The 10590-nt window shown below is 29.1% G+C and overlaps 1 protein-coding gene across 1 annotated transcript; it reads right to left on the bottom strand.

Moving 5' to 3' along the window:
- Positions 1 to 2889: 2889 nt before the first annotated feature.
- LOC119604552 (uncharacterized protein PB18E9.04c-like) lies at positions 2890 to 8168 on the bottom strand. The gene is made up of 2 exons (XM_037957231.1): positions 8159 to 8168; positions 2890 to 3638 (listed from the first exon to the last, which is right to left on the bottom strand). The coding sequence occupies exons 1-2, from the start codon at positions 8166 to 8168 to the stop codon at positions 2890 to 2892; spliced, it is 759 nt and encodes a 252-aa protein (XP_037813159.1).
- Between the last annotated feature and the right edge of the window lie 2422 nt (positions 8169 to 10590).

Raw genomic sequence — 10590 nt, 5'->3', positions numbered from 1 at the left:
TTTTATGTTTACTATTCAGTGCCATTAAAATAGTGTTAACTCTTCGAAGCAACTCCTTGTCGATTCCAGTTATTTTTGAAGTAATTTCAAAATCACGAAAAAATCTTCTCGCCGTATTACCGTCATTTGTACTACCGCAACTTGAAAGTGGTTTGTCGATGTTTAATCCCATCTGAACTTTAAATTCTTCTTGGATTCTGCTTTTTTCCGCAGCTCTCAGTTCTTTCAATTCTTCATTATTTTTTGTTGATTTAGTAGGATAGTTTGTTTTTTGTCCTGGATCGCCTTGTATGATGGTAATATATTGTGTCCTTTTTCATGCACAGCTTTCCTTAATATTTAGTACTTATTTCGACTGAGACCCAGTTCCAACATAAGCGCTATTGCTTCCTCTTCAGTAAAATTTGATTATGATGTTGGAGTTGGTATACTTTCCACAATTCGCTTAAGTCGTTTTGGTGATGCATTAGGAAGAATAGTTGCAATATGTACGACATCCATAGGTTGGTTTTCCTTTTTCAGCATTTCGTTAAATGTATCAGCAATATCCTCACTTGAGATTCAAAAAAGTTTTTGTGTGACCCTCTTTTTTTTGACCTTGAACATAAGTCTTCGTATGACTTGCAAGGCGCTCCTGTTGATGTGTTGTAAGTTGAGATTTCCGTAGTAGTTTCCATCCAACTACAAAATTTTAATCGAAATTTCTCTTGATTTCCATCCACAGACTTACTTTTTACATCAAAAAGTTTTCAATTTTTGATATGCCTGTTTTGTCTACTTTTCTACTATATGTAGTTTTTATATAATTTGAAATGTCTTCAATTCTTTCTGGCCCTTTTGAAGATATACTCCATAAAACGGAACACAACTCTTCGTACTTTAATGTAATCTTCATTGTAGATTTATTAAATATGGTACTTAAAATCTGAGAAGTTTACTTATATACCAATTCTTGTCATTTCCGATACAGGTATTCCAAAGTAAAAAATTACGAATTGTCTACCTATTAACATTTAGGACTATATTACTATAACCTGTAATTCAGTCATTGATTTTTCTTATTAGTGAATGAATCGAAATTATAAACGAAACAGAACGAAATGATCTGTCGAAAAAATTTAGGTAAAAAATAGTTATAAATTTTTGAAAATTTAAGCATAATAGACCCTTTCAATTATAAGGATAAGCAAACAAATAGAAAATAGGTAAATATAAGATTTAAATATGTTCTGTCATACTTAATACTAAAATATGAAAAAGATGAAATTAAAGGACACAGGTTTAAATGAACATATTTTTGAATGTAATTGAGATATTGGCTTGAAATTTTTTGTAAAGGGTCGAGAATTTCCATATCTAACTAAAAAATGATATTAAGGGATAAATATGGACTAAATTGTTGTAGCTATCTGCGATCCTATTAAAATTTTGATATAAATCATAGTTTTAGAAATTAAACAAATATGTAATATATGACAAAATCTTTATTTATGAACAAAACTCAATGAAATTTTCAACGCTTGTTAAATTTGTCATTTCAAATAAGAAAATGCAAAAAAAAAATTGAAAAGGTCAAAGGGCATCCCGCAATTCCCAAAAATAGGAATGAAAATCCCAAAAATGGGATTTTTTACTTTTTTGCCCATAGGGTCCACATTTCTTTCAGGGCTGGGAAAATACTTTTGGAGTAAATAGAAAACATATTGAGGTTTCCAAAACTGCTTTCAGTTTTCTGATCCCAGCTTTGGGATTTTAGAACATGTCGCCCAAAGTTGAAGTTTTGATAAAAAATAGGTCATATTCGGAAGGACGCAGTGGCAACATTTTCAAAAAATAGGACAAGTTTTTTACGCCAAAGCGTTCTGCGTAAAGATACCTTTTAGAAAACTATAAAATTGTTATATGTTCTTAATAAAAATTTTATTTTATTAATAAAAGAGTTAAGACACATTTTTGGCAAAAAAATGGCAAAAATCTAAAATTTTTTGAATTTTTAAATTAAAAAACGTATATTTTTGGATCTGCAAACAATATTGATCTGAAATTTTTTGTATATTATTGGAAATTTTGTTGTCTAACTAACAAGAAAAAATTGAGTCCATTTGGTCCAAAATTACGCCCGGTATTCAAAAAAAGGCGGACCAAGGTATGGTAAATTTTGTATCACTAAATTTTTAAATGCCTATAACTCGGATATTATAAGAGATAAGTAGTATGTCCAAGCATGTTTTTTCAAGATCTCGTCGAGCGCTTTCACAAAATATAAAAATCTTTGTATTTGGGTGAAAAACAAAAAAATGGCACGAGTTTAAAAATTTTACATGTCGTAGGTACCCTACTTTGAGCCGCCACAGCGCCGTCCCTGGGGCATCTGCAGGGTTCATCTTCAAAACTTAAACTCGAATACTCCTTGGCTACGCTCACGCCAAATTTTATCCCGATCGGATCAGCCGTTTAGAAATGCCAGATTTATTTCCAAAAAATTTCCATTCTGCCCCACTGTGCAATCTAAATATTAACAATTAGTTACTTCTTCATTCCTTCATTGCGAACTTATGTAAAAGTTCTTTAATTCTTTCTTTTTCTTATACGTATATCTAATATTTAATATATCTGTTGGCAAGTTGTTAAGGATTTTTGGCAATTGTACTTCTATACTCGCTCTTCCATAGTTATTTTTAAATATCCTTGTTTTATATCGGCCTTCTGTTTGACTTCTGGTATTATAGCGATGATTTATTCTCTCTAGATATCTACTTTCTTGATGAAAATTGTTGATCACCGTCATTTCATATATACTCTTTATATTGAGTATTTTTAACTGCTTTGCAATATAAATATTGTTACAGTAATTATTTCTGTAGAAGATTTGGTTAGTGTTATCTGTATTCATACTGTTGTTTGTGTTGGTATTGTTGTTGTTTCTACCAATATTATATGTGGTGGTGTTGTAGTTTGTACCGGTGTTGTTGTTTGAATTAGTGTTGTAGCTTGTATTGTTGTTTGCGATAGTGTTGTTATTTGTATTATTGCTTGAGTTGATGTTGTTATTTGTAATGTTGTTTGGGCTAGTGTTGTTGTTTTGGCTAATGTTGTTGTTTTGGCTAGTGTTGTTGTTTGAGCTAGTGTTGTTGTTTGGGCTAGTATTGTTGTTGTTGTTTGGGCTAATGTTGTTGTTTGGGCTAGTGATGTTGTTTGGGCTAGTGTTGTTGTTTGGGCTAATGTTGTTGTTTTGGCTAGTGTTGTTGTTTGTGCTAGTGTTGTTGCTTGGGCTAGTGTTGTTGTTTGAACTAGAGTTGTTGTTTGGGCTAGTGTTGTTGTTGTTGTTTGGGCTAATGTTGCTTTGGCTAGTGTTGTTGTTTGATCTAGTGTTGTGGTTTGGGATAGTGTTGTTGTTGTTTGGGCTAATGTTGTTGTTTTGGCTAGTGTTGTTGTGTGAGCTAGTGTTGTTGTTTGTGCTAATGTCGTTGTTTTGGCTAATGTTGTTGTTTGAGCTAGTGTTGTTGTTTGAGCTAGTGTTGTTGTTTGAGCTAGTGTTGTTGTTTGGGCTATTGTTATTATTTTGTCTAGTGTTGTTGTTTGAGCTAGTGTTGTTGTTTGGGCTAGTGTTGTTGTTTGGGCTAATGTTGTTGTTTGGGCTAGTGTTGTTGTTTTTATACTTTTTGGATTTTTGAAAATTATCCCAAAGTATCTTTAATACTCTATTTTGGGAGTTTTGGATAATATTACAGTACGTTGAGCTTCCCCATGCTGTAATACCGTGCCTGATATATGACTCCGTCAATGAGAAGTAAGCTTGCCTCAATACGCTGTATGTAGCAGAGTTGCTTAGGTGATATAGCATAATCGAAGATTTTCTTATTTGTTTTAGTACTTCTTCAATGTGTGTGCGCCATTTAAAATTGTGGTCTATATGCACACCCAGATATTTGTATGTATTTACCAATTCGATAGAATAGATAGATAGATAGATAGATAGATAGATAGATAGATAGATAGATAGATAGATAGATAGATAGATAGATAGATAGATAGATAGATAGATAGATAGATAGATAGATAGATAGATAGATAGATAGATAGATAGATAGATAGATAGATAGATAGATAGATAATAGATAGATAGATAGATAGATAGATAGATAGATAGATAGATAGAAGATAGATACGATAGATAGATAGATAGATAGATAGATAGATAGCTAGATAGATAGATAGATAGATAGAATAGATAGATAGATAGATAGATAGATAGATAGATAGATAGATAGATAGATGTCGTGAAGTAATGTTATGTTAAATACATGTTTTGATATAGTGCAATAGTGTAGATCATAGCTTTGGAGTATCTTTTTTACGTCCTTTTGGGATTAGTAGGAAGTAATGATATGTTCCTACATGTTTTTGATATTTGCAATAGTTTTAGATCAGCCCTATTCTTTTGCGGAGTACTTTTTACACACGTTGAGGTGTAGTTCCACTTTTTACGGTGTACTTATTTCCTCCCTAAGTGTTTCAGAAACTTTTTTCTTCGTACTTACCTCCCGCAATTTGAAAATAAACTATTTAGACGTATACATTTTTATACAGACTTTTAAGTAAACAACAATTTATTTACAGCATATTTTGGTATTAAACCAGATTTAGATTATAAATTTAAGTTTGTTTTTTAACAAATTACAATTATTATTCATTTATTGTACACATCCATAATTTGTTAGATTGTACATAAAATATGAATTTAAGTTAATAATAGTGATATTTATTACAATAATTATTCTGTTTTTTGGTATGTTTTTAACATGCTTTTTATACCCTACACCACTTTAGTGGGGAGGGTATATTGGGTTTGTGCTGATGTTTGTAACGCACAATAATATTGGTCCTATACCCACCTTAAAGTATACCAATCGGCTCAGAATCATTTTCTGAGTCGATTTAGCTATGTCCGTCCGTCTGTCCGTCCGTCTGTCCGTCCGTCTGTCCGTCCGTCCATGTAAACCTTGTAATCAAACTACAGGTCGCAATTTTGAAGATAATTCAATGAAATTTGGTACATGATCTTCTATTGTCCCAGGGACGAAGCCTATTGAAAATGGTTAACATCGGTCCATTATTTCACCTAGCCCCCATACAACTGAACCCCTCGAATAGGGCTTTTAAAACTTGTAATTAAACTACAGGTCGCAATTTTGGAGATAATTCAATGAAATTTGGTACATGATCTTCTATTGTCCCAGGGACGAAGCCTGTTGAAAATGGTTACCATCGGTCCATTACTTCACCTAGTCCCCATACAACTGAAACCCCGAATAGGACTTTTAAAACTTTTAATCAAACTACAGGTCGCAATTTTAGAGATAATTCAATGAAATTTGGCACATGATCTTTTATGGTACCGTAGATGAAGCCTATTGAAAATGGTTACTATCGGTCCATTATTTCACCTAGCCCCCATACAACTGAACCCGCCGAATAGGGCTTTTAAGTTCATAATTATGTTTAATATACTCATATCTCGACAAAAAGCTGCAATAACCAAGTTGTATACAAGACTTGATGACCCCCATGAATTCCATAATAATAGGTTCTCATATGACCCTAGCCCCTATGAAAAGCCCCCATCAAAATTTCACTTAAATGTCCACAATTTTATTCAACAATAAACGGCTTAAGTATGTACATATATCTAAGGCAAGGTACAATTCAACTTAAATGCTTTATTATGGCAACTAAATCACATTATATTTTTGTCAAAGGTGTAGGGTATTATATGGTCGGCCTCGCCCGACTATAATTTCTTACTTGTTTTAATATAAATTTGTATTATGTCTTTTTCTTGTAGTATTTTGTGTTAAAATTTCATAAAATAACAAAAGCCTGATGTACTACAGGTGGGGTAACAAAGTGTATTTGACTACAATTTAGAGTTTAATACAAGTTTTTACTAGAAATGCAAATTTTATTTAAAATTTATAAAAGAAAAACTGGATATTAACATTTTAAATTTATGGATGTTTCTATAAATTTCAATTAAAACATGCAACAGTTTTGTAGTGTATTTTCTAGATCTTCTAAATTAATAAAAACTATAGTCCAAAGGATTTAATTTTCTATCTTAACCTCAGCTTTTTGTAATAATTCAATTCTAATTATTAATATTTTAACTCTCAAAACAGTGTTTTAAATTATATTTCTTTTTAATAAAACTAGACATTTTTCTTCTTAAATTTAGACAATTACAAAGTATATGTATGAATGTGGATGGATATTATGTAATATGTTTTATTAAAAAGTTTGTGCAAATTATAATAAAACAATTATAAAAAGCCTACGATTATACGAATACATAATATTTTTAAATTCAAAATTCATTGCTTTTATAAATTCACTAAAGGCAAAGTTTTTTTTCTGCTATAGGTGTTATTTAAACTTGGTTTTAAAAGGGTTTAGATTAAACATAAAGAGAGGAGAGGACACTAAAACTTTGGAATACTTTCTTTATAATTGCCAGGCATTCCACGAAATAAGATATAAATATCTTGGAAGCGATGTTTTTCCAGATATAACAACTCACACGAATACTGAATACCGAATGAACAAGAACACCTCTAAAACAGTGGGATTGATGGGTTTGATAATGATTAGTGTCTTAGAGACAATCCTAAGACACTTATCATTTCGAAATAGAACTTGAAAAGAACTATAAATTCATTTCTGAACAAACCAGGAAAAAATTAAGAATTGAGCGGATTTTTCAAGTGCCCTCGTTATCACAGTTTTACTTCGTGTTATAGGGCTATAAAACTTAGGTCTTATGGGTCTTTATAGCGGACAATTAGTAATCTTCAAAATATCATGACGGTATACAAGAAACATTCGATAAAGGGAAAAGAACACAAGATTCTTGGAGCTAGTTGTAATTTCATTACTTTAGAAATGAAATGGAAATGAGAACGGAACTTAGGTATAATCACAGAAACAATCAGTTTCTGGTACAAATCTTCAGAAAAATGCTACAAGCACAGGCTGCAGAACTGTTCCTAAGAAGATTCCCTAAAACCAGTTAGAACGTTTTTTGACAGATTTAGTAACAGTTTCTGGTTCCAATCTTCACAATTTCAAACAAAAATTATAAAATAAGTGGTCCTTAAACTGTTCCTTAAAAGAGTTATATTTATAATGCTTCTCTAAAACTACTTCCGATGTTAATATTTTCGAGCAAATTTCATAGATTGTGTTTCTATATGTCGACTTAATAAAGCTCCTATTATTCAACTATTACATTGTTACTATTACAAAGCTTTGGTGACATCCGTTCGAAATGTTTTATATTCTATCGATATTATCCCGATCTAAAGAAACTTAATAAAAAATATTTCAATTTGGAATAGACCTCATTCACTGAGAAGTTTATCGCCCATTTCTGCATCCCTTTTTCACAATTTGAAACAAAAATTACTCAAGAACTAGTTCTAGAACTGTTTCTAATAAAGTGTTCCCTAAAACCAGTTCTAACACTGAAAATTTTGAACAAATATCATTGTTTAATGAAGTGTTTCTATATGTCGGCCTTAATAAACACTTCTATTATTCAAACTTGGAATACTTTAACAGGGTTTAAATTGTTACCATTTCATTAATGTGATAATCATTCTAAAATTCATTCTAATCCTTTGATATGTATTATCCACATCTGATGAAACATATTAAGAAATAGAACTTTTGGACTGAGAAGTTTATATAGAAGTTTAAGCCTGTCTTTCAGTCTGCCTCTTTTCTGATATTAAAACTTATCAGATGTCATTTCTGTTTACAATTTAAAACAAAAATTATTCACGAAGTGGTACCAGAACTGTTAATAAAGTGTTGATTTCAAAAGCTTGCCTGAAACTAGTTCCAACGGTGAAAATTTAAACTAAAACTATCTAACTAAGTGTTTTTAAAGATTGAATGTCGACTATATAACGCTTCTATTATACAAACTTTAAATACTTTTAAAGCGTTAAACATTTCGCGCTTTATAAGCTGCAAGTTACACTCCAGGCGTCATTTCGATCTTTCTTTTAATGTTTTTTAAAGGTGGAAATACACAACACGCGTTGAGGCGGCAACGCGTTTCACGCTTTTCGCGCTTTATAAGCGGCAAGTTACACACCATGCGTCATTTTGATCTTTCTTTTATTGTGTTTTAAAGCTATTACTGTTTTAAAAATCAAAATTTTAAGTTTTTGTATATTTTTTAATGTTTTTCTTCCGTTGTTGGAGAAATTTATTTCATTTTAGTTTCTACACAAAACAAAATACAAACCTGAGTAGCTGACGACGCGGCAAAAGTTGAAAATTGCTGAACTTTTCGCGGCAGACGCGTTACAAACAACAATGTGTAACTTTTTAAATGAAAATACACTATTTTAACTTTTTTTGACAGAAGCCTATAACGCGTTGCCGCCACTTTAAGACAATTACTGTTTTAAAAATCAAAATTTTAAGTTTTTTTTATTCACAAAACAAAATACAAGCCTGATGCGTCAAAAATTGAAAGTTGCTAAACTTTTCGCGGCAGACACGTTACAAACTACAGTGTGTAACTTGAAAATACACTACTTCAACTTTTTTTGACAGAAGCTTATAACGCATTGCCGCATACAACGCGTGTTGTGTAATTCAACCTTAATGAGCCTTTACACGAGCACACAAGTAATATGATCTGTCAAAATTGTGTGTAGAAGAGTACGGATGGGATCGCCTAAACGCAATATATAATGAAACCATCACACATTGGGAGAAAATACGGATGGAAAATTTTCCCTATAGAATTTCATTAGACTTTATGTACGTAAAGTGTGATCGTGTGAAGGTGCCTCTTATGTTAGAATCTGTTTGTTTCAGTCTACTTTCCTTTATTGTTTAAAACTCAAAAGATCTCTTCAAAATATAAAGCAAAAACTGAAAATGTCTAAAATTAATAACAGAAAAAATAAAACTCAAAATTTGTTGAATATATTTTCTTAAATGGTGTATAAAATATAAAATTTATTAAATAAACATTTGATTTTTTTTAGTAATGTATGGTATAAGCTTAATAAAAACATTTTTTTTATAATGATGTGATTTGTTAAAATAATAAAAAATAAATATAAAAACAATATTTTACTTTTTTTTTGTGGTTGTAAACGAAATGCAATTTTCTCTTACTTAAAAACTAAGCTAAAAATTATTGTAATGTTTAGTTTTTTGATTTTTCCTTTAGTTAAAAATAAAAATTTAAAAAAAAAAATAATAAAATAAAAAGAAAACATCATTTGCTAGAAAAATTATAATTTTAAATAGATTTTTTTAACCATAAATGCTTTAAAGAATTTGTGTTAAAAAAATATTGCTTGTTTTTTTTAGAAATTTAAAAAAAAAAATTAACATTTATAAAATAAAATATAATAATTTTTAAAATAAAACACGATGATGCTTTAGTTTAAAAATAAATTTTTAAAATTTAAGAAGTTTATGTGTGCTTTTTTAAAGAAATTTAAAAATTTCAATGTTTTTTATATTGCAATTGTTTTAACATTATGTGTTTCTTTTTTTCAATATTTTTAAAGAATTTTTGCAGTATTAAAATTTTAAAATCTTGTGTTTTAATGCATATGACTTTTAAATATATTTTTTAATATATAATTAATAATTAACAATTTAAAACTATTATGTAAGCAAATTGTTAAAAAGGGCAAGAGTTTAACAGCAAGATTTTGTGAAATTAGGCAAAAATTCTTTTAATTTTTATAAATGTTATATTACATTAAAATGTTATTAGTTTATCAAAATGTTATTTAACAGTTTTAGAGAGCATATGTTGTTTTCAAACTGTTTTTTTTTTAATTTATTATTAAAATTATAATAGTTATAGTTATATTTATTGAGACTTTTTTGAAACCAATAATTATAATAAAACTGTTAAATTATTAAAGATTTTAAATTGAAGCAAAACTCTATTTATATTTAGCTTTAATATTGTTAAAAATACTATATTTCTGTTTATTATTTCAGTCTTATAGAGTGCAAAATTAAAATAATTCAAACAACTATTAAATATTTACATTTCTTAAGGTTGTTTTTTCATCGAAAATTATTCTTTTAAATATTAAATTTTAAAACAAAAGCACACATAATTTAAAACAAAAACAAAGAAAAGTAAAATTTTAACTAAAAACAAAATATTACACAAATTGTAAGACATTTACTTAATATGTTTTTATAAATAAAAATATGTACACACAATTAAAAGTTATACAAATGGAAACGTTTTTAACAAACACCGTTTCATTTCTCTTTGTGTACTTAAAAGTGTTAGTATTAGAGTGTGTGTGTATATATCTTTCATAAATTCTTTTCTTATTAATTAAACAAATATGTTTCTATATAAAATTAAACAATTAAAAAGTCCTTGCACTTTAACATTAAAGGAAAACATCAATACGAAACAAAAAAAGTAATTGCTTTCAAACTAAATTACAAAAAAAGTAAATAATAAAAATGTTTAACAAATGACAAAATGATGAAAGATGATAATTTAAATTAATAATAAAATAAAAA

The sequence above is a fragment of the Lucilia sericata genome, unplaced genomic scaffold (genome assembly GCF_015586225.1).
Source record: "Lucilia sericata isolate MDLA Ls3-8-SP2 unplaced genomic scaffold, ASM1558622v1 Contig000403F_arrow, whole genome shotgun sequence".
Taxonomy (NCBI): Eukaryota; Metazoa; Arthropoda; class Insecta; order Diptera; family Calliphoridae; genus Lucilia; species Lucilia sericata.
The sequence above is the reverse complement of the archived record's forward strand: the minus strand, read 5'-3'. Positions and strand labels throughout refer to the sequence as shown.